The sequence below is a fragment of the Choloepus didactylus genome, chromosome 21, assembly GCF_015220235.1.
Source record: "Choloepus didactylus isolate mChoDid1 chromosome 21, mChoDid1.pri, whole genome shotgun sequence".
Classification (NCBI taxonomy): domain Eukaryota; kingdom Metazoa; phylum Chordata; class Mammalia; order Pilosa; family Megalonychidae; genus Choloepus; species Choloepus didactylus.
This window is the reverse complement of record NC_051327.1, coordinates 18102511-18126860: the sequence shown is the minus strand read 5'-3', so window position 1 is coordinate 18126860 and position 24350 is coordinate 18102511. Positions and strand designations below refer to the sequence as shown.

The following is a 24350-nucleotide window of genomic DNA, read 5'->3' as shown; positions in this document are numbered from 1 at the left end:
CCGCGTCTGCTCTGCTGAAGGCTGGTGACAAATTGCCCCAGAAGACCCCCCGACAGCCTGTGACCTGTTCATCTGCAGCAGGGCCACTTGTGGCCCAATTGCTTCAGAGATTAAACTTCCCCGCAGCAGTCTGCATGCCCCCCATACACCGCCAGCCTTCTCGGTTTAAGATTACTGACAAGTGTATTGAATTGTGTCTAGTTGAAAAGTATATAGGTTTTGAAGGTTTTAGGTTTGGTAAGAAAATGAAATCCTTTGTCCCAAATTGGGGCCTGTTGGTTTTGTCAGTGTCATGTGTGCGTGTGTGCGTGCATGCGTTTTAAAGAGCCTCTATTTTGAGCTGTTTGGAAAAGCAGCTGCTCCTCATTGAGACACATGTGTGTTGAGCTTGTTTCTCAATGTTGGCCCTAAAATAGAAGTCATCCTCTGTCCGCAGCATCTCCTGGAGGCAACTTGTCAGTGAAACTGCTTCCAAATGTTTTCCCAAGCAAGCGGGTTCAACCCAGGTTTCTTTCTCGTGTGTGTTTTGTGCAAAATGACATATTTAGTTTTAAAGATTTTTAAACAATTTCACACCCGGAAAGCAGCCTAGATTCCCCGTTCATTGAAATTTGAAAACCAGCCCGTACGGTCAGGTATGCCGGTCGTGTGTCAGACTTCCCCAGACACGACTGGCCCGTGGTCACGTGGCGGCCGTCGTGCATCGTGCAGTGCTGCTTCGGAGCGCTTACTCCCTCCTGGAAATGTCTGTGCTTCAGCAAAGCCAAGCTGCTTGGGTAGGTGCAAGTCCCCACAGCATGGATGGGTTGGTGAGTGTTTCTCAGTATCGACAGGAAGAGGCTTTTGAACGTTGCTCGCTTCTGACCACTGTCCTGAGCCCTCCACTTGGAGAATTCACTGGATAACTCAGCGTCCACTTAAGATTCCAGAGCCCACACTCCAGACACGCCTGGAGGGCCCTGCCATGAGTGCCCGTCTGGGGACCCCCTTAGCTCCAGCTCACCTGGGCTCACGAGCCTCCTCCCCCCTCTCTGGAACAAAATAGTGTTCAATTTTGGGGTTCTTTGTCTTTAACCAGAAAACCTGTGGTTATTTCCCTGAGTGGGGACAGGCCCCAGGTGGAAAGGCTTCTGCTCCACCTCCAAGTGCATTCAGCAAACATCTCTTAAATTCCTCAGGGCCCAGACCTGGAAACAAGTCAGAGACTGAGGGTGTCCAGCAAAGTGTGTGTGTGAGGTGCAAAGGGGGACCCAGAGTGCAGCGGTCAGCTCTGCCCGGGAGGACTGGGCGGGCGTCAGCAGGAGGCCACCCCACAGCAGCCTGGGGGTATCCAGGGCACATAGCAGGCACTCCCTGGGTGTTTGCTGAGCACAGATCATGCCTTTCATCCTGAGAAGTTCATCCCAGGTTTATTTTGAGTAGCAAGCATTTGCCTTGCCTAGGAGAGTTCACTTCCCAATTAACTTTTTTTCTGAGTAGACTGACATTTGACCCATCACTAGTCACCTTTTAGTTATGATAATGGAAAAACGTGATGGATTTCCCAACATTTGACCAAAAAACTTGTTGTTAGAGAACTGTTCTAGAAATCAAGGTAAACCTGCATGTGTTGCAGTGGCTGAATGCTGCTGTGAACCCTGGGCAGGGGGAGGGAGGTAAGGTTGGGTTCCCGTCTCTCTCAGACCTGTCACCTGTTGGGGGGGGGACGGGGAGGGTGGTTGATTCTCCTGCTCCATGGTGCATTTCACCCCTCATTTCTTGCAGATTTCTCCCAACTGGGGCTTGTTGTGGACATCGAGCTGCTGGGTTTTGTCTTGCTCCTACTGGCAGGAACAGAATTCCAGGTGGTGTTGCTCCCTGGCAGCAGGAGCGGAACCTGCGGAGCTGGGACAAGGTGCCCTGGCTGATGGCGGCCAGAGTCGGGCTCCCTGTTTGTCAGAGGGCCTGTGTTTCCACACCTCCTTGGAAGTGAGTGCCCTCCGTAGACCCCACCTGGCCGCAGGTGGAGGTAGGCTCCTTTCACTCCTTGGGAGGGAGAAGCCTTAGCTGCTGCTGCCTCTGGAGGGGCTCTCTGGAGAGGGTCCTTTGATCCTGCGAGAGGGGGTCTCTGGCCCACTCCACCCACCAGCCCATTGCCTGCCGCCTGGTTCCCCAAAACCACTCGCTGTCCCGCCTCTCCCTGTTGCCACAGATACTCCAGTTTCGGGAGACTGGGGAAGCTGAAGGGCTGTTCTGTTGGCAGAATATTCTCAGTGTTTTCTTGTAAATAAACGGTGTCATAATAAAGGGAGGTGACTTCTCAGCTGCCCAGAAAGGGACCCGAAAGAGGTCTATGGGGCTTGTTTTTGCGATAATGCACTCCATTTGCTTTATTGACAAGCTGCTTTAATTGGGGCGATCCAGGCATCTTTTCTGCACCCCCAGAGGGAAGGGGCTCTCGTGTTGCGGACAGAGCTGGGCCCACCCAAGTCAGAGGTCTGGGCTCAGGTCCCAGCACTGCTGCTCCCTAACCGGGGGGCCCTCGGCTTATTAAGCCTCGGCGTTCTCATCCTCGAAACGGTGCTCTTGCCTGCCTCGTAGGCTGTCGTGAACACGGAGACCCAATGTCTCCCGCAGCACCAGGCACTGACCCTGCCACCGCCCAGGCCACCACCTTGTGGGAGCAAAACGAGCGCCTGGCTCCGAGCAGCAGCGGTGGGTGCCACAGCCGCCAGGGGGTTTCTCTGTCCAGTGCTGATTACACCAGACCGCAAGCACGGGGAATATTTTTGCCAACTTCTCCAAGGGTTTTTTTGGCAGAAAAGAAATGTACATCCTCACAGTCAGCCCAGATGCTGCAGGAAAGACCCCTACTTTGTACAAACTGAAACTTGGTGAAGTAGTAACGACTGTTCCCACTATAGTTTTCAACATGGAAACTATAGAGTATAGTGACATCAGTTTCCCCGTGTGGGACGTGGGCGGCCAGGATAAGATCCGGCCTCTGTGGCACCACTGCTTCCAGGACACACGAGGTCGGATCTTTGTGGTCAATGGCAACAACCGGGAATGCATGGACAAAGCCCATGAGAGCTCGTGAGGATGTGGGCAGGAGATGAGCCCCAGGACACTGTCTCACCAGCCTTCACTAACAGGCAGGGCCTTCCCAAAGCCACGGATGCTGCTGAAATCAGATAAACGGGGATTGAGTTCTCTGCGCCACAGAAACCGGTACATTCTGGCTACCTGTGCCACCCGTAGGGCCGCACTGGTTGTCCTGTCGGTCCCGAAATCAGAAGTGACCTGAGCACATGTCCTCCTCCCTTTTACTTCCTCCTCCTCTCCCTCCGCTTCACTCTCATGGGGCGAGCCGTGTGCCTTGCTGGGGGTGAGTGCCAGGAGCAGGTTCCGTGGGTTTGGGGTTACAGTGTGTACCCCACTGTGCTGTAACAGTGGCAGACACAGCCTGCAAACAGGGTTTTTATTTAATGTAAATAGTTTTTGTTTCCAATGAGGCAGTTTCTGGTACTCCTGTGCAGTATTTCTCAGCTTTTTTTAATTGTGGAAAAGGAAAATCAGTGTTCTCTTACGTACGGAGAAGGAACTTCAGGTACACTGGCCACTGGGCTTCCGGGAGCTCCTGGGTTGGAAGAGCCATACACCCCTGCTAGGCTTTAGGTCCACGTTGAGATCCATTTTGGTGGTTTGTTTTTAACCCAAACTCAGTGCATTTAGGAAAAAAAAATAGTTAAAAATAGAAGATAAGGGAGAAATATGCCTCGTGTAGATTTTGCTGTAACAAACTGAATACCAATCCAGCTGTGATTGTCTGTGCTTCCCTTTGGGAACGTGAGAGAAAGTGACAAAACTCAAACCCACAATCGATTTTGCATGGTCACAATGGCGATCCCTGTAATTACTCTTCGTCATTGGATCATCCTGTATTTACAGGGTTTGTGCTTGTACTTGTGCCCACACGGTTACCTAGGAAACAAGCCTGGAGGCTGTGGCATGGCCCCGGCCACCCTGAGACCGTCGTCCCCCCCACTGGTCGCCGGGGCCCTGGGCTCTTCTCCGCTCTGGCCTGGCCGTGGTGCTGGGGCCACTCAAGGACCCAGAGGACGGCCTGTGCCACTGGCCATGGGCATGACGGCAGCCACTGGCTTTCGGTTTAGAAGAAAACCAGGAACCACCAGCCTTTTATTTTGGTCACGTGTGTGGTGCTTTTCTCTGAAACCACTTGCGGGAGCAGGGAGGCTCTGTTACTCTCACGTTTACTCAAAGCACGTCTCTCGGGGGGCCCTGGGTCTCACCAACAGAAATGCAGCAACCTCGGAGGGTCACTCCATTCTAGAAGGCCCTGCCCGTCTCAGACCACCACTGTCTGTACACGTGAGAAGTAGCAGGGCTCAGATCAGCCATCGGAAAAAGATGACCACTATCCTTCTTTCTTTCATGTTTTGAGAGACACTGAAGAAGCTGGAGTGTTGAACTTTATCTTGGGGGAAAACAACCTGAGAACTGGTTTATTTGGTGTTGTGGATTCTCTTACTGCTTTTAATACATGATTAGTAATCAAATTAAAAAAAAAAAACCCACAACAGACCGATTCATGAGGTAGCAGGGTAACAGTAACAGATGCTATTTAAACTAAACTTAAATTGCAGTCCCAGTTTTGGAATGACCTAGGTATTAAATATCACACACTTCTTGAATTTCTCAGAAACCTCAGTGTTCTTCATGTTATAAGAAATCTACTCTTGGTGTCTCCCCCATCCCCCCCCAAATATGGCTTCGTCCTTTTTCTTGTTCCACATGTATCTGGATGAAGATTTAGAACAGTTTTCCACCGGGCAGGATGTAGGGTGGGTGAGCCATCTTGCAGAGGGCTGGTTTCTAACGCTGGGTTGGAGCAGCTGCCTCCCCCAGGCCGGAGGGTTTGGCAGGGCACGGGGGTACTGACCAGGAGGAGGAGGTTGCCCTGACCTGGCATAAAGTTAGACCGTGGGAGCCTGGAGGAGTCGGCCCGCCGTTGGTTGGCAGGTAAGCCGCCCACCCCACCACCCGCCCCCACACATACCTGTTTGTGGGGACTGGGCAAGAACGTCAGGTTTCAACATTTACGAGGAAAGAAAATAAATTTAAGTAGTAAATCAACTCTTAAATAATTGCAACAATAAACCTTCATTCTGAAAGTGCTCTGAGCTTTCAAAAGGTATGTTCCTACCCCACCTGCCATGCCATGCTCTTAGCAACCTTCTAGCCAGAATCATCCCCAGGGGAGGAAACTGAGGCTCCAGGTGAACACAGGTAGAGTGACAGGCAGACACACAGACGCGGGTCTCCTCGCTCCTTCCACTTGGCCTGGGCCTTGGATGTGAAGTCTTGCTCATCCTTCTCACGCATACACATTCTGCAAGGAAAAAGGAGATGAAACGGAGGAAATGGATCAGCTGTCCCCAAACTGTCTCTTAAAGGACCAAGTCCTAAATATTTCAGGCTCAGCCCAGCCAAAAGGCAAAGTTGGGGTATTATGTATGCACTTACATAACCATTTAAAGTGTAACGATTTAAAAATGTAAAAACCATTCTTAGCTCGTAGGCCGTAAAAATACTGGCGGCTGGCCGGGATTGGCCTGCTGGCCCCCGGGATAGACCATCTGCTACTTGCTGTGGGCAGGTTTCTTCGAGGTGGTGCCCCCCTCGCATCTACCCTTAGCCACCTGCCAAAGACTTGGAGTTGGTGGCATTTCTCCGTGTTCAAGAGAACATGGTACTCGATAGTCAGAAGGGACTCTCAGGAAAACTCTTGGAGCTGCATCCCCAGCTCCTTCCACTGGTTCTTTTCACACCCAGACTCATGCTGTGGCGTTCGTTCTCTCACAGCGCCCCAGGGGCCGTGCAGGTGCACTGAACCCCTGAGCCCAGGTCCAGTCCTCTGCTTTCCTTCTAGAGAGAGGAGGCCTTTTGCCCTTTTGAAGGTGCCTGCCTGCCATGGTTTCCCAGGTTCTCCGCTCCCTCTTAAGATCAGCGCCCGTCCCTGAGGCTCAGAGGGAAAACGGCCACCCCAGGCCTGGCTCCGAGTGCCCCCCTCACCTGTGGTACCACTTTTGCATCCAGCGGCTGTGCAAGTAAGACCAACCGTCGACCACTGGCCTCCGCCTTCTTGAGGCCAGTTTTCCTGCCCGTGTGGTTTCCAAAGCTCTACCAATGGGTCTGGGGTCCATCTCCTCCCCATACCATCCTCTGTGGGGCCCCCACCCCCGCCCACCTCCTCGCTGAGGCTGGGGGCCCTGGAGGAGCTGGGCAGCGCTGGGTCATGTTGTCTCCTGGAGGTGTAGGTGGTGCAGCTTCTATAGGCCTTCCCTGAAGAAAGTTGCTCCACAGAGGCCGGAAGTGCTGCCTAAACTCTTTGCTTATAACAAAGTTAAAAAGTGAGGAGCATGTGGGCATGGAGAGGAGTTTGGCCCTACTAATTGGTTGGTTTGTGGAGATGATGAGAGATCAGCTCGCAGAGATAAGGCCACGGGAGTTTAGGTTTCTCCTTACTGGTTGCAGACCTAGCGGGATACGGGTGGAGGTCAGAAGACAGTCACCCAGTGGATTGTTCCAGGTTCTCCCGCCCTTTACCCTGGGAATGAAGAACAGAAACGATACTTGCAGGAGTTAACTGGCATGTGGTTCAGTCTCTTTGGTCCAGAACGGACTTTGGAGGCTCAAGGAGGTAACCTGTTTTTTTACCTACCAGTTACCGTGCAAACAGAGAAGACTCATTAGTTTCTCCATTGCTAAGCACACCGTGCTCTTCCCTTAAAGGAGAACCCTGGCATCCCAGGACCCAGCAGAACTTGGTTGGTGGCTCTGCATCGCCTCTTAGGCCATGTCTGGGTTCCCTGCATGGCCTGGAGAGCAGGGTGCCACCCTCCAGTCTCCGCTAAACCAGCAAGTTGGGGGCACTGTGCACCTTCTGCCTGGTGGTATTATTTGCACACATCTTTATTCTCCTTGTGTAAACTTCGAGGTGGTGAAGTGGGTTCCACATTCACCCCTGCTCTTCATGTGTGAGGGGTGTGGTGGGCGTTCGGTTGCTGGGTGAGTGAACGCGTGAACAAGTCCCACTCCGACCTGGTCTGCTGTTAACACGCGAAGGAACGTCACATTTAGCAAATGACGAGTTGCATGTTTAAGGCGAACCATCATGGTTTGCGAGGGGAGAAACTAAGTCATGGTAAACCCTGACTTGCCCCCGGCAGGTCCTCCCTCAGGAATGCTTTTCCAGCGGGTGCAGGTGGAGGTGTAGTGTGTCAAAGGTACACTGGGTTCTTGATCCCCCACTGCAGTTCAGGCTCACCAGGGTCAGGTCAGGGTCCCAGACAGTCAGGGAGACAAGGCGGGCACGGGGAACCCCTGAGCACGCGTGCACCGGCAGGTCTGAGCAATTAACCTGAACTGTAGCATACAAAGATTTGGCTGGCGACGGTGGCGGTTTCAGGTGAAATTCAGCTCAGAAGTCAGCGTGGCGTGCTAGCTTTGGCGCCAGCCAGGCCCCGGCCGGGGTCCCAGCCAAACAGCCTTAGGCGAGGCACGCAACCTCTGTAAGCCGCGGGTCCCATTTCACACACTGGGAAGGCTCCTGCACTGGGGCACAGAGCCGGGTGCCCGTTGCGATGCTGACCACTTAAGGGGACTCCTTGAGCGGTTGCCTTTGAATGCCTCCCGGGCCGTGGCCGTGCACAGCCAGCCAGGGCGGCACCCCAGAGCACACGCTGGGGAAAGGCCGTGGTGGGCAGCAAGTCAGGCCAGGGCTGAAAAGGCGGAAAAAGTCGCTCGGCCCAGGCCAGGGAGACAAGCTGCTCTGTGCTCCTGAAAGGGTTTGATTGATTCAGGGCCCAAGCCAGCTCCCAGGCCGGCCTCCTGCCCTACGCCCTCCACCCACCCCTGCCCTCCCTCCTTCCCTCTCACCACTGGATCTTTCTATTTCTCCACACTGTGTATAGGGGACGGATTAGCCAGTTGTCTTGGACGTCTTTATCTCGAGTATGTGTTTCTGTAAATTGAAGCTTTTTCAGTTGGGTAAAAGCTTTAGAATGACCAAAATTCCTTTTGTGTTGCGTAACGTTCTTGTGTTTAAAAGATTAACAGGCGTAATTTCAGTGAGCCTTCTTGAATGGCACGGCTCATTTAGTGTACGCTCCCTTTGGTACATGTTAAAACATATGCAGAGTGTGTCTCCGGTGCACGTGGGGGGCTTGGAGATTAGAGGTCACTCTGAACGTGGACTTTTTAAAACCCACAAAAAATGGAGCGAGCAGCCTCACCTGCTGTCGTGCTGGATACCCTGATTGAATGCTGGGCCCACAGGGTGGGAACGGAGACCATTGCCAGGTCATTAGGGAGAAGGCCAGTTGTTCGAGTTTGGTTAACATTGGAGGAAACCAGTGACATTTTAATGGACTTTTCCTGGCCACAAAATAGGAGGCACAGGGCTACCTTTGAAAAGTTGAGTTTTGTAAAAGCCCTCTCCGCCAAGCCCCAGCAAAGCCGCCGGGCGCTGTCACTGGCACCGAGCCAGGAAGGAGTAGGGGCAGAGTAGGGGAGTGCCGGAGAGAGTCGGGGTTCATGGAGACGGCACTGGCTGCCTGGAAGCCAGCAGTGTCTGGCAAGCACCCAGGAAGCACAGAGCCCTCCACGGTGCACTCGGGAAGGGCTCGGTAAAAGAGAACTAGCAGGCATGTCCTGGCCAAGAGGAGCTTGCAGCCGAGCAGAGTTGAGACCACCTGGACACCTGCTCATAGGCAAAGAACACCTTGCAGGCCAAACAGGTAAAGGACACAGTGGTTTAGGGCTCTCTGAGTGGTGCACATGTAAGGAGGGGCTAATGTCTCGGTCATCGTTGTCAACCGTGTCATCCAAACAGCTGTGCTGTGTACCTATCTACTACGTGCAATTCATCCACTCAAACACCCACTGGGTGCCTGCTCGGTGCTGACCGCTGCCCTGACCTGGAGAGCGGCCTTCTAAGACAGGTCACCTCCATCCTCCGTAACCAGAGAGCAAAGGTGGTTCTCGAGGCCCCAAAAGGCATGAGTCAGACAAGCAGCTTCACCCCACCTGGCTGTCGAGTGGCAGCTCTGGGATTTGAACTTCCTGATCTGAATGGCTGGCAGAGGACTTACTCTCTAAGAAAGGGGGATCCACAGTGATGGAGCCGGGGTTGCGTTTCTTGACTCAAATCTGTGTTTGCGCAGTAAGTTTACTGAGCGCCTCTTACCTTCAAGGCCACAGCCTCCACAGGGGAGCTTGCAGTGTGGAGGGGGAAGGAGACAAGCAGAGATGGAGTTGTTTGTTTACTTGTTTGTGTGTGTGTGCTTAGCGTGAGGCTGTGTGCAGGCATAGTTAAGATGCAGTGTGTCCAAAGAGGTTCAGTTAAGTCCGCCAGCTCCGAGGGGGCGTTGCGTGTGTGCACGGCAGCGGCCTTCTGATCTGAGGACCACACCAAGGGACGAGAGTCACCCTCTGTGGGTTTGCACTGTAGCGGCCCAAAGCGTTCCCTGTATTTTAATTTATTGAAATGTGTTTCCACGATGCCTCTCTCCAAAGAAATTTTTGTCTGGAAAAAGCCCTCTCTGGATGTAGGTGATCCGTGCTGCCGTTTCTTCCCAGGCTTTCCTTCAGAATAGCGGGGATCAAGTGAGAGACCTGTCTTACCCAGAAAGGATCAGGTGCGGGAGATGCCACAGATCGCTGTCAAGTCCCGGACTTGAACTGCGGGGACTTTTGAACACGGGCATGTTCTGATGTCATGAGACCTCTGCCCGGCAGCAGAGCACTCCTTCCCCTAAAGCTCTGTCTCCAAAGACCACCAAGAAGTGCATCTCCGGTTGGGTTTGCTCTTCTCTTAGCATGATGGTTTGGGGACAAAAACAGCCTCTCGTGCCCCTTTTTGTTAACTGTCTCTGTGTAAGGAAACCACCACATGAAATTGGCAGCTAGCTGGGACAGGGCCCTGAAGTATGCCACCCTCCTTTTTGAATTTTAATTATTTTACCTAAACACTTAATTTTTATTATTTATGGTTTTGGTTTCAGATAACTTTGGACTCCAAAATGGACCCTTCTAAAGAATTTTCCAAAAAAAACCAACCACCGAATCAAGTTTTAAGCTTGGGTAGCCATATCGTTGAGTTTGCAGTGTTTGCTTTTACAAACAGACCTTCTTATTGTCCTAACACTTGAGCATTTTCCAACAGACACCCTTTGGTCCACATGCGGTCTCGGTGGCGTTGTTTATTGGACATTCCTGGAGCGAAACGATCTAAGTCTCGGGTTGGACGGTGGAGGTTTTGAACTCTGCCATGCGCACACACTTTTCTTCCCTTTTGTGCACCTTCAGCATCTATTAACAGGTTACATCTGAAGGGTTTGGGTATGTCACATAGAGACCTGAAAGTAAAAACCGGTAACTTCCTTTGCCTGCATTCTCTCTGGCCTGGCACCTCTTAGGTATGGGTGGTGGGAGAGTTCTCCCACTCCCACCCCCACCCCACTGTTGAATGGGGACCCCCGTCCTCCCAGGCCTTGTCCCGGCTGCCCTGGGCTGGCCCTCTAGGCAGCCACAGCCCCCTCACCCTCCCTTCGCCCAGCCCGGGCCTCCCTCTCGCCATACCACATGCTACTTTTCCCTCAAAGCCCCCTAAACCTGCCCCCCACCCCCACCCCCAGCCAGCTCTCTCTGGAACCCTGGAGCACCCTTTGCCTCCTTCAGGGTGTGTTCTCTTTCCTCTCAGTGACTGCCCTGGAGGGCTGGGTGGGGGGCTCCCGAGGGCAGGCCTGGGGCTATTCACCTTTGCATCTTTATAGGGCCTGAGTCTCAGCACAAATGTGAATGAATGAATGAATGAATGATACCATGAGCATGCTGAAGAGAATTCTTAAATTGTCTCAACCGGTCATGGAATTTCCCAGCAGTCAGTTTTTAGACGCCTGAAAAATATCGTTGGTATTTATCTCTTTAAGGAATATATCAAAAAGAAACACCAAAAAGAAAAAAAAAAAAAAATCCCACACCAAATCATTGCTAACGTCTTATTTTTCAGGCAATTCCTGATTATGTGATAAGAAACTTGATTTCTTGGGGGATAAAACTTGTTCAGGTTAAATTCTTGTGGAAGTCCTTATAGCCCTGTGTTGTTCGGCTACGATGAAGCAAGAATGTAAATAGCTAGATACTTTGACCTGCCTCAAATATTTACCCACGTAAACATTCTGTCCTCATACCAAAGGAAGAAAAAAAAAAACAGCTCGGGGTTGTGAATGTCAGTACTCTGTGTGCTGTTTTGTGTGGCTGAGTTGTAGATCAAGAGAACTTTTTAAGAAAGACAATAAAGTAGGAAAAATGCTAAAGCTAAAGTTGAGATGATTAGAGATAAATAGATCTATATTTGCCATATATGGTAATAAAAGAAAAGTCTGTGCAAATGCTCTCGACATTTATGGACTTCATGATTCATCTAGCAGGGCCAACAGCTCCCGCCAAAGAGATATAGAATTTGTTAATCTCTATGTCTTTCTAAATCGTTTCACTAGAAAGAAGCCATGCCCATATATTCAAGAGAAAATTCCAGTACTGTGTAAAAGTTAGTATTTGGTCGCAGACTGGAGAAAAAGCACTAGATGAGTTCCAAAAGAATTTTAAAGCCATTTGTTTACCAGAACACATGATAATTCACTAAGGATTAGCAATTTTTTATAGACCTGGGTTCACGTACACAGGTTTTTTTGTGACTGGTCACTGTCCCCCCTGTGTTTTTCGGCCGATTTACTCATATGCAAACTCTCCTCGTTTTTATCTGTTACTGAGTCAAGTGTGATTCATGCCAACACATCCAGGGATAGGGTGTGAGAATGAGCACCTCCAAGCCCTCTGGTTTCAGGGCAGCTGCTGGTTACTGCCATCTGTTTCCCTGTCACCTCAGGATGCCAGGCCCAGGGGTCCGACTTCCATGGACCGAGCAGGGGCTGCCGTTGGAAGGGCCTTTGGAAGCTGCGTTCAAGCACCCAAGGAGCCAGCAGTGTGGAGCCCTCGGCATGCCCTTTGCTCCCGGAACGCAGCCGGTTTCCCACCCAGGGCTGTGAGTTGAACGTGCGAGTGATGAAATGGCCCATGTGCCTAGGAACTGGGTATACAAGTCAATACCAAGGAGACTTCATTTTGGACACATGCTCTGAGCTGTGTAGACAACCCAAAAAAAAAAAAAAAAAAAAAAAAGTGAAAAGTCAATGAATCAACCATCTTTTGGACCTTGAGATTTGACTGATGAGCATGATACATAAGCTTCGTCCTTCTGACCTCCGGGGTCTCTGAGTGTTGGGACCTGCTGGATCAAATTGGATGCAACTAAGGAGGTACTTCTTTGGTGCCCTCAAATTGATTAAATTAATTTTCTATGGTTGAGTGAAGTGGGGTCCCCTTCCTCTGCAGGTGGGATGTAGAGTTGAGCAGGGCCAGTAAACCCACAGGACATCTTCCTTTGCCCTAGAAAGCCTTTGTTTCTCCACACACTTACTAGATTGAGTAATCTACTGGGAAACCTCTGAGCCTCCTGTTTAAACATAAAATCTTGTTTAAATTCCCAAGTTGCCCATCAAGTCACATATATTTCTTGGATTTGCAATTCCACCTGCATGGTGTAAATAATTCCATTTAGCCATTAAGAAATTATGGTCTGCATTTCAGATGCCAGTGAGTAATTCTGTCGCAGTTCCTAAAAAAGGAAAATGCATGTAAAATTGCAGGCACCCATTGGGTCCCACGTCTGCAGGGACTGCTGGCTGCATGTGGGTCATCGGGTACCTTGTTCCGCCACTGCGGGGTAGCAGCCTCGGCAGAGACCGAAGGACCAGGGACCCTGACTCTGCGTCCACTTGTGTGCCCGGGTGAGAGTCCGAGGGAGCATTTGCCATGTGGTCCATCTCTGCAAGGAGATTTTCCCATCGTTTATTGTTAATCATTCCTCTGAACAGCTCTGTGAAGCTCTGTGAGCATGTGCTGATTATTAAGCTGAGAGCAAGGTGTATCTTTTCCACGCTGCTTCATTTTAGGTAAGCCAGTGGAACACAGTGATGAATACACTTAAAATAAGGCATTCGGTGGGGGAACCAAAGAAAACTTGACACCAGGGCTGGAAAGGAGGATGTTTCAGATCTGATTTTAAAGCTTCTGTCTACAGGAAAAATATAACTCATGGGATGTACCAGCAAGTTTCCTCCTGACACTTAATATACTTAGAAAGTAATTTCCCCTGGAGAAATGTGTATGAGTAGAGCTGTGCCTTAGCGGGTGCGGGATTGATTTTCTCTGTGGGCTGTCCACAAACTGAAGTAGCCCCTGGCCCGTGTTGCCACCAGGTGGACACTTGGACATCCCTGCATCTGGAAATTCTGCTGTTGAGAGCTTGGGGGGTGGGGTGGACAGGGAGCTCAGTTACTCTGTAAACCTTAAAAGTCTTTCTACTTTTTACAATATCACCTGATCCCGTCCTTCCAGATGGGATGGCTAAAAGTCAGCAGGGTGCAAGATGACATGGAATAGATTGCACATTGGGGTTTATGTGGCCAAGGCGGGAACTCCACTTCCTGGCTCATTTCAGGGTCTCAGGGTGGAAAGGTGCCTTCAGGGTGCAGGCCCCGCCTGGCACGCAAATCCTCTTTACAGAAGTTGCCGTTAGGGGTTCGCCCAGTGACGAGTCAGGGGAGAGCATCTGTTGTCCACTGATTCGTTCTGGAAGCACTCACTGAGGGTCTACCCCGCACCTCGCCCAATGAGTGGTTCCTGGGACCCCCGAGAGGCTGCTGGCACAAGCTCCCCGGTGGCAGAGTCTGTCCCTCTCCCTGCACAGGGTCGGGCACATGATCAATGCCCAAGTGGCTTTTAAATAAATTAACTTATACATGTTATGTACGGTCCCTGTCTTTAGAGAAACTAAAAATCTGTCCGCAGATAGATGTATAGACACATCACAGCAGTATTTTCAAAAAGCTCTAAAATAATTCTAGAGGTTTAGACCTGAACAACTATTTCGACAGTAACCTGGAGGAATACTTGGGAATCGGACCTGAAGACAGAGAAGTGGGTGGAAGGTGGCCTCTGCCGCTGCCCGTGCTGAGCCCCTGGCTGCCATCCCGAGGGTCCTTCTGGTGGGCAGGCTGCCCCAGCACACGTGGCCCCCAGGTCCGGGCCAGACCAGACCCTACCAGCCTGGCTGTGGGAACGAGCCCTCCCGACACCGAGGGCACTTCTCCCCACTGCTGGCTCCATCCGCATGACAGCCTTGAAACACTGACAATGAGCCGTTCTCCACTCCCAGACCAGAGACCGAGGAGCACCCATTTCTCAAACGTTTTGTTCTTAAAATTTACTGAGGACTCCAGAGAGCTTTGGTGTATGAGGGTCATATCTGTCAACACTGACCATGTTAAAGATTAAAACCGAGAAGCTTTTTATTCATGAGAACACACAAGCACACGTGCCATTAGTGTCAGAGTGATGACGTCATCACACGTAGGAGCTTCTGGAAAAGTCCGCCGTACATTCTCGAGAACGAGAGTGGAAAGGCAAACAGCAAGAGGAGTTTTGATCTCATGGGTCCCTGAAAGGGTCTGAAGGAGCCAGGAGCCCCCAGTCCACGCTCCGAGAACTGCTGGCAGAGTGGCCTGTGGGCTCACACACACCCCTGAGCCACCGCCACACACGATGCCTTCTGTGCATCTCGAAGCGGCCCTTTCCTTTCTTCTCCCCCACCCCATCCTCTCCCTCCGTCACCTTAGGTCCAAACGTGGGCGTCAGCCCGTGGGGTAAACCTGCCACATTGTCTCCTCAAATGCATCTTCCTAAAGAAGGAGCCCCGCTCCCTCCTGCTCGGGACCCAGGGGTCCCCCCTCTGCTTCCGGGCACCGTGTGGCGAGCCCTCACTGCTCAGCCCCCGCCTGTTCCCCATCTTGGCACCTGCCCCCTCCGGCACCACAAAGCCAAATCCTGCCGTGACGCAGTTTTACGAGGCACAGAACTGAAGGCACATCCATCAGTATTGGAGACTTTCTGCCAAGATACAGAACAAGCTTTAAATGGAGCAAAGAAATTTAAATGTGAAGAAATTATAGCATGAGTGAATTTACCTCTTTCAAGATAATCTTGTTTAATAACCAAAAAAACTCACAAAGATATGCATTTTATCCAGCTACAAAGGCAGCGTGGCAGGTTCCATATTGTGGTAATTACATGTTTGGGGTTTCATTCCTTCTTGAAAGTAGATTTCTGTTATTTCAGAAAAGCGACCATTGTAAAAAAAAAAAAAGGCTATTCATTTATTTCATTGCTGGGTGGCCTGTACACTGTAAAAATAGGTCAACAGTAATCTAAATTGACTGCTGATAAATAATTAAAGCTAATGGAATTTTCTCAAATGTGTGAACTAAAATCTTTGAGAAATTGCCAGGAGATACTGTCTGCTGTTGTATAGAAAGATATTTTTTATTTAACACTTCAGTTTAAATGCCATTTAAAATTACCCTTTTCTGCCACAAAGACTGGAAGAGTAAGTGTTCATCTATAAAAGTAACCAACAGTAAGTAGGGTCTCCACTGACAGCTGCATGACTCATCTTCTAACGACGAGATGGAAAGTGAAGGTTTGAGCATCCTGGAACAAAGAGAAACTCCACTCTCTACTGTATTTTAAATTGAGTTCTGCAGCCGCTGCATCACACACCGTATCTTGTCTTATTTTTAAAGCTTTGCACCTGGTCTGAGCTCTTGTGAATACGATAAGGAAGAGTATAGCTCTCAAAATGATGTCCAGGGAAATTCAGGACGTATTAAGAAAAATTTTCTTTGTAAAGATAATTATGATTTTCTCATTGGTGCTGCCACCCTGCTACCTTATGAAAATAGAGTTGACAAATATGCATGAAAGTTCCTTCTGGAAGATATGGTTGCATTATAGTTAAGAACACTAGCCTTAGACAGGGTATACTGTGTGGGATTTTCTTTATCAACAAGGATGACTCAACCATCATTGAAATCCTTTAGAATCAAAATAAAGAATCCATAGCTGGATGCTTTTGACCAATGTGTCTTCAGTATTTTTTTGGCTCTAGTTTGTAGAAAGGGGGTTATCTCGTTTCAGTTTAATTAAATACCTTGATTGGAAAAAATCACCCATTTGCTGTTGCTTTCTGGAAAAGCTGTAGTAAATGGCTGTCTAATCTAGTGTTGCATTTACTGTGTTTTAGCATACTTATAAATGGTGAGCTGAGTTTCTGAAATTAAACGCATTTGTATTTTTTTCTTTAAAATTACTCCAGACAGAAATTTCTTGATTTTAAAGGAAATTGTACCATTCAAATTGCATATATCTAGCATCTGTATAATCTGGAATCTTTTTAAAAGTCTTTAGAGCTTTTTATTTTGGAGTGGCCCAGGGGGCTGTGGAGCTGGAGTGGCTGTTTCCAGGGGCTCTTAGACCCCCGTTAGGAAGCTGAGTCGGGGAGTGTGGGGTGCCAGGGAAGCTGACAGAGCCACCGTCCAGAATGGAGAGGGGCGCAGGGGGGCTGGGGCACCCCCAGGAGGGAGGACCCCTGGCTGGGGGCCTGGCAAAGCACCTCCCACAGGAGGTTAGAGCAGAGGAGGAAAGAGAAGATGCCGGGCTTGGGGGAGATAAACGGGTTCTTAGGCACCTGGCCAGACCAGGGAGAGGAAGCTTCAGACCCTGTGCTTACCTGTGCACAGGTGCACACATCCCCACAGGTGTGCCTGGGAGTCTGGGCCACTGCTCCTTTGGCCTTCCTCTTGCGGAGGTAACTCATAAAGCGAGCGAGAGTGACTTCACGCAGGAATCACCTTGAGCCCGAGCTGACTTTTTTTCTGAGTCAATTTCTTCACCAGCCAACTGGTCCCGTGATACCGTTGTTTGCAACTTCCCTGGATGGCGTCCCCCTTCGGCGTGCCCCAGCTGCCAGCATCCAGCCCAGCTCTGATTCCCACACCCAGGACCCGTCCGGGACAGGCAGGGTGGCCTTGGGAGGCAACTGCCTGTGGCCAGGAGCCCACAGAGGGGTCTTGGGCAGAAAACTGGACCAGGCGACCCCCGGGTTTCCAGGTTTTCTTTATGAAGATGGAAACTGCGGTTAACGCGTTCGTAGGTTGTGGTCTAAGTGAGATGGAAGGAGAGGCAGCCCCCTCCTATCTCCTAATTCTCTCTTTTCTCTGTTCTCTGCAACTGGTTGGCTAGAGCAAATAACGCCTTAGTGTGCCTCCGAGTGAAACACAGTTTTAAACGTATATTTCATATTTCAAATCTACACCAAACAGAATAGCACAGTGAGTCCTTGCGTCCATCCCATTCTCCAGCTGAAAAATCACCCACTTATGAACATTCTTGTTTTATCAACCTGTTACCTTTCCCAATGAGATTATTTTGAGTAAAAGTTGTATTTCATGCATAAATATTTTATTACGTATCTCTAAAAGACAAGGATCCTTCTTATAGCTGTAATTGTAATACCTAAAATACAGGCCATTGTAGTTTAAAAAAAAAAACAATAACAACAAAAAATTTGGGACCTATTGTTTTAGCTTTGTTTCATTTCATAATATCATATTTTATCAATTTTCATATATATACTTTTACCTGTTTTACCGTCTTCAAAATCAGAGTATTATAAACAACAACTTACAATTGAATAAGCAGCCTTTTTTTTTTCTTAGAGTAGCATAAAGTAATGCTACATCTTGCCTTTGATGGTATTGAATTTAATGAAACACCCTACATTACATAACGATTTTCTTCAAACATCTACCTAGAATATTTTCCAGTCTGAATTCTCTTGCTTTGAGGCCTGAGTTCAAGTAGGAGGAAGAGCCAAGGTTTGGGAGGCTCCTTTGGAGATAATATTTTCAGTCCTAGGAGTGTAACGCGTAACCTCCTTACGTGTAAACATTCCCAGGGTTTTAAATTCGAGTCACTCCTGTATTTTAGCCTGGCCGCCTTCGAGGGTTAGACCCCAGCCCATCGCTGCACGAGCACAATGGAGGAAATAAAAACCAGGCCCAAGAGAGAGGGCCACGCTGGGTGTGAGCCCTGGGGTGAGGCTTCTGAGGCCGGAGCCGACAGCTGTAGGTGGGTGGCCCAGGCTGCATCCCTGACGGCATCTGCGCCAGGGCCAGGCGTTTTCTGGGCGACCCCACCAGGGTCAGGGCCCGGCCTCGGAGGCGACCGAGTTCAGCCCTCCACCGCCCACCCCGGCCGGGCAGGACCCCACTCCTGGGCCGCTGCTGTGGGGACCAGGTGCCCAGAGACGCCGCACATTGTAACCGAGCCCAGGTTGTCCCACAGAAACACGATCAAGATGCTGTGCCCCGAGAGCAAACGGGGCATTCTCAAGTTTAGTAAAACCTCACATGCCTCACAGGTGGGAAAGCTGAATTATGCAATATTTTTAAAACAGATTGTTTTATGACCTTGAAGATGCACCTTGTTGTCCTTCCCAATGGGAACGAAGTCCTTTTTCTCCTGGACACAGAGGTGGACTCGGGAGGTCACCAGCTCAGTGCACAGCACGTGACTGTGGGGTGCACAACTGGCCATGTGCTTGTGCAGGAGGTGGGGGACAGAAGGGAAGCCATGGGGAGAGCAGGAGCTCAAGACCCCACAGAGGAGGACAGAGCCTTCCAGAGACTGCCTAAGTCTCCGAAATGGGCAGAAAATGAAGAGTCACATTGGTGGGCCCAGGGAATGTATGTCTTGCACCTCACAGGTACAGTCAAACACTGCACGGTGATTTGGAGTTTGTTTCTATTTTGCTCTTAAATCAGAGTGGTTTTCTTCAGCAACTGTCATTACCTAGAAAATTCCTTAACACCATTTTCCCGTTCCCTTTCCTGATCTAAAAAGTAAGTCACTGGTTTGGAGAAAAATGAAAATCTTGTTCACACAGAAGCATCTGGATATAAACATTCCTTGTTACTTGCTATGTTCTCAGGGGAGAGAAAGCTGAAAGGCACGACTCTGGCGTTTGCGGACATCTGATATTAATAATCCCAAGGACATCCCTTTCTGTGTGTTGAGAAGCTGCTTGCTTTTTGCTCGATAAATGGGCCAGGAGCAAACAAAACATAGAAACAGTGCATAGAAACCAGTAACGGAGTTAAGTGAGCTGCTCCAAATTAGTAAGGGCCCTGACCTGGCGTTACCCAATTATCATTTGTTCTCATGTGGTCTTGATTGGCCTGGGCCCCACTTTGTTCAGTTTGTGGTTGTGGAGAGATGTGGGTGGCAGAGCTCAAAGCCCGGGTGGGAGACCAGGCCGGTCCCGGCTGCCAGGTGGCAAAGGGCACCCTGCTTAGCAGGACAGGAAACTGCGGCGGGTCCTTGCTTCGATGACAGGGCGCCCCTGGGGGTCAGAACTGAGCACCCTCGATGTTCTCCTTAGTTCGGTATGAAACTGACATGAGGATAACGTTTGCAGGCAGCAGAGTTGGATAAAGAATTTCTCAAACTGCCAAGGACAAAATTGGAACGAGTGGTTGTTGGCCGGTGACCTGCAGTGCACGTGTCGGTTTCTGTATGTGTACATGTGAATGGTAGTGGTTTCCTTTTTTTTCTTTCTTTTTTTTCTTTTGAACTGTCTTTAAATAAACATCCATCCTCAGTGTCACAAAGATTATTTTAGCTAAGTCTGTTCTGAGACATGAATATGTCCAAAGAAATGATTTGGCCAGCCAGGAGCCCCAGGGAGGAGTTAGCTTTATTTATGGTCGTTTTGGAGGCTCGGCTCCTCCGCCTTCCTGGACTGCTGGAATAGGGTATGGGAGTAATTTGTCGTCCCCGCCACCCCTCCGAGCTGTGTTCTTGGGAAGGCTTGTCCTGCGTCATGTTGCCGGGCTTAGGGTGGACCCGGGGGTGTGCCCAGTCAGAGGCACCACCTGAGCTTCACACCTGCGCCCAGGTACCCCTCCTCTGAGCAGGTCCCTCACGTCCCCATACGTGCTCTCCTGTCCTTCTTGCCACTGTGGTCCCAAGTCCCTTGGCTTCATTAACTCTCTCATTGCACGACCCCAGCCGCCTTCACCAATTCCCTTCAAGCTGGGGCCCACTACAAGTCTTTGGAGCAGTTCTCAGATCCACCCACACACACCCCCAGCCCCATGTTGCTGAATGTGGCCTCCAGGTGACAGCCAACCTGGCCTATGGTAACTGATCCCTTTACAGAGTCACCCTGTGACCTGGCCTTGGAGCAAGTTCTGAGTGAGCAGCGGTGTGGCCCTGGACGAATTCCCTTACTTTTGGAGGCTCGGGTATGGTGATCTGTCAGATGTGGGTCTCCCTCCCTCGTGTTGGCAGGGCCACAGAGGCAGGTAAACCTGAGGTTCCTCCTCTAGGGGTGGGAGCTGTCACCTCCCACCCGTGCCTCTCTTCCCCGTGGCTGTGCTCTGCATGGCTGAAGGCACACAGACTGCTGTCAAACGGGCAGCCACCGGGAGGGCAGGTGCCAAACATGCCCACACGAACTCATGGTTGGCAGCGAGGACGGCTCACCTTGGGGGCCGCGCAGCCCAGGGGCCCAGGCTACTTAGAATCCTGCTATACACAGACGGGGAGAGGCCAAGGGTCACCCCCACCCCCAATGCATGGATTCTCTCTTCAGCCACCTTCACTTGATGTTTGAAAACCCCAGGACCAGAGAACACCGCCTCCATAGCATCCAGGCCCATTTAGGGGCACTTTACATTGCTAGAAACCTTTTCCCGTGGTAATGAGAATGACGTGACTCAAAATAATAAAAACAGCTTAGTACGTGCCAGGAACTGTGCTCCCACTTTAATTCAGTCACCTTTATTCCTTCTCCTCCTAAGGAGCATTGAGAGAAGGCACCTGTAGCTCCGCAGGTGCAGTGACCACCGTGTTCCCACAGTGGGGGGCCAGGGTTTGGAAGCAGGGCTCCCTCATTCTGAACCTTGAAGCTCTCACCCCCTCCCCACTGCTCCCCGTCTGACCCGTGAGCTCTGGAGAGAAGTCTGGGCCCCCGTTCACAGACCTGATGAGCTCTTCTCCAGCCGAGACTGTATGAGCACAGCTGGGTGCACTGGGAGCCAGAGGCTTTGGTCCTCTCCCGTTTTTGTCTCTGAAAATCCTCCCTGCCTCCCCAACTCAAAGGCTACTTGCTCGTGAACCTGCTCCTCGTCTCTTGTTCTGAATTTATCTTCCCTCTTATGTTCTCCTGTAACCTGGACTTCCCTTTTCTGAAAGAATGCTTGTGCTTTCTTCCTGTATTATGGTTTGGTAGATACGTCAGTCTTTACCAATGCTAGTGATTTTCAGTGGGGAGTGTGCATCGAAATCAGCCTTGGAATTTTAAAATACACGTGATTTCTAGGCCTGTCCCAGACTTAGGGACTCTCATCTGGCACTCCAGTCATGCTCAGTAAAGAAGAAGTTGCCTTATTCAAGTCCTTTCAGAGTGTCACATATTATGAAGTATTTTTTCAATTACTTTATTTTGCAATGATAAAGCAGTGTGGAAGAGATCATAGGTAAATACCTGTAGGATGTCTCAGTGTTGTGAAATGAGTACTAGCGGCTGGGGTTAAATTCCCAGTGACTGTGTCATACATGTGGATTCAGAGTGGGCCGTATTTCCCGTTAACAGCGCTCCCAAACAACAGCAGGACCACGGGACGGCGGCCCACACCCATTTCAGATAGAATCAGCAGTCGAACCCACGTCACCAGGTCACGTTTTATTCTAAGCAGGTTCTCCCACTACTTTACGCTGACACACCAGCTAAAACTTTTGTCTATAGCACATACAAAGTGAGGGGTGTATGACTAGGACTTAGTAGAAATAAAATCTAGTTGTATTCTTAAGTAAATTAGTTTAAATTATGATGCACCGGTCAGCATCATTTATGTTGTGGAAATGAGGGGACACGAGCGGTCCCAGGATTCCCATAGACCATGATAACCAGCCTGAGTTAAAAGCTGTTTTTAGGAAGCCTTAACAAATTTTCCCCTTCTCTTTCCTTTTCAAATGGCCGTTTCCTGATCCGTCCCTCCTGCTCCAGGATTTGCGCAAGCAGGTAGCGCCACTGCTGAAGAGTTTCCAAGGAGAGGTAAGCTTCTATATTTAATTGATAGTTATATATGTATATATAATATATATATTCATAGCCACCTTTCACGGTTAATAGGTCTTTCTTTTGATTCACGGTAGACAAAAGCCATTGATAGAAAGTTATTATCCAAGTGGAGCCTTTCCAGCTGCACCCATCCAGGGCCATGCAGATTTTGAGTTGTGCCATGGGGGTTTCCACTGTGTGCTCAGGGGGAGCCTTCGCCTAAGGGGACACCCTGCTGGGGACATAAGAAGGTGCGGTGGACTCCAGGAGAGGCTCAGCGTGGTTGGGTTTCCCAGCGGGGCTGAGCTGGTTCCGGCACAGCTTCGGGAGCCTGGGAGCCTCCTGGGGTGCACTCAGGCTCTGCCTTGCTCCCCAGCCTCACCTGGAGCTGCTGGCCACCATGGGCCTCAGGTGTGGAAGGGACAGGGTGCGGGCCCAGGGCTGGCAACCCAGAGGAGCAGGGAGGAACTGAGGGGTCGGTTTGGGCTCAGCTTTCCAGGAGGTCCTAGAGAAGGAGTGAGCTCTCTCCCAAGACAGCGGGTGGGCAGCAAGTCATCTGCAACCGACTCCATCCTGGCCACCTGTGAACGGGCCTGGGGCTTCTATTTGGGCCCCGCAAGCTCCTCCTCAGTCCTCTGGGTAGAGAGTCAGTGAATTGTAGAAAATCACAAATTTTTTTTTGTTGTGGTGGAGCTATTCACTCACCCCTCTAGCCTGTCCCACCAGGATAGCAGAAGTGGTAACAACCCCAGGCTGATGGTAGAAAGAGTTTTTTAAAAGACCTATCAAGAACCCACATGGGCACAGTCTTAGGAATTTGGTTTTCTTGCAACCACCCAATTCACAGGGTACAGAGGAAACGGGGGATGGAGTGGGGTAGGGGAGGTGAGGTGGCAAGTTCAGGTTGGGGCATGAGTGATGTGAGGCGCTGGGCCTGGTGAGGGTCCTTGTGGTCACCCCTGGACGGAGTCTGGATCCCTGGGCCCAGAGCCCCGGAGTACAGGGTTGGGGATCCGCCTGGCAAGTCCCTCGGCATGTGGGCGAGAGTGTGGGGAGGTGACGAGGGAGGTCGGTTAGGAAGACCATGGCGGGGGGCCAGAGGGCAGACCCCGACCTGAAGGGACCCCCGTAGAGAGAAGGATGGACTGATGACTGTGGGTGATTGCGGAAGCTTTCAGAAAGGCAGAAGACGGCGCTTCTTTTTGTTTCGAATGCCCTGCCTGGAGATGCCCCACTGTCCTTGGCCTGGTAAGGCACAGGATATCGATATCAGATTTTTGAGGGACTAGAATAGTCTTTTCCTCAGAATTAAACCTCCAAACCCTCATTTATGAATAAAACTGTTGCCTTCCACCTAACTCACATTTACTCTTGTCTGTGCTTTCACCTGCCACTTTGGTGAGACCCGTGGCTTAGTGCTTTTTTGGTTTGCTTGGGTTTTTTCCTTTTTGAAAAATTACAAATCTACCTAAAAGCAGAAAGATGAGTACAGTGAACACCTGTGTACCCTTTGCCAAGCTTGGCCCCCGTTAACATCTGCCACATCTGCCCCCACCTACCCACCCTTTTGCTAACCCTTAGAAAGTAAGTTACGCCCCGTGGCCCCGTACCCTCAAACCATACACACCTCTCCTGAGAATACATCTCCCCCCATATAACCACAAGTATCACACCTGAGAAGAGTATCAGTGATCCCTTGATACCTAATTCCAGTCCAAAGTCAGATTTCTCTAGCTATCCCCAAAATGTGTTTTCTAGCTTCCCTTCTCTGTTGCTGAGATCCAGTCAGTTTCCTACTTGCATTTGATTATGTATCTCTTAGTCTCTTTTAAATGTAGAGCACTCTATCTCCCCCTTCTCACCTTTATTTTTGTTTTTTTTAAGACATTGGTATTTTTGAAGAATCTAGGCCAATTGTCTTACAGTTAATCCCACATTCTGGATGCGGTAATAGGTTTGCTTCTGAATATATTAAGTTTGAGGTGCCTGAAAGACATGTAGTCTTCCTTATTTGCATATTTTTTAAAAGGCTATTAGAAAAGTAAATATTATTATAGCACCATTAATTAATATTTGCCAAGCCTCTGCTAACTGCAGTATTTCTGGTAAATAATTTGTGCTCTCCAGTAAACTAATTTCAGGAGAAGGGGCTAAAGCCCCCTTGCTTCCTCAGAATGAACTTGCCCAGCAAGAGGATCAC

General features: G+C 50.1%; 1 protein-coding gene across 8 annotated transcripts in view; it reads left to right on the top strand.

Moving 5' to 3' along the window:
* Positions 1–24350, top strand: part of CUX1 (cut like homeobox 1) — a 362321-nt gene that overhangs the window by 138983 nt on the left and 198988 nt on the right. For all 8 annotated transcript variants that reach the window (XM_037815379.1, XM_037815378.1, XM_037815376.1 and 5 more), the window contains exon 3: positions 22097–22144. In XM_037815379.1, the coding sequence (XP_037671307.1) occupies positions 22097–22144 (48 nt within the window). The remainder of the gene's footprint in view (positions 1–22096; positions 22145–24350) is intronic.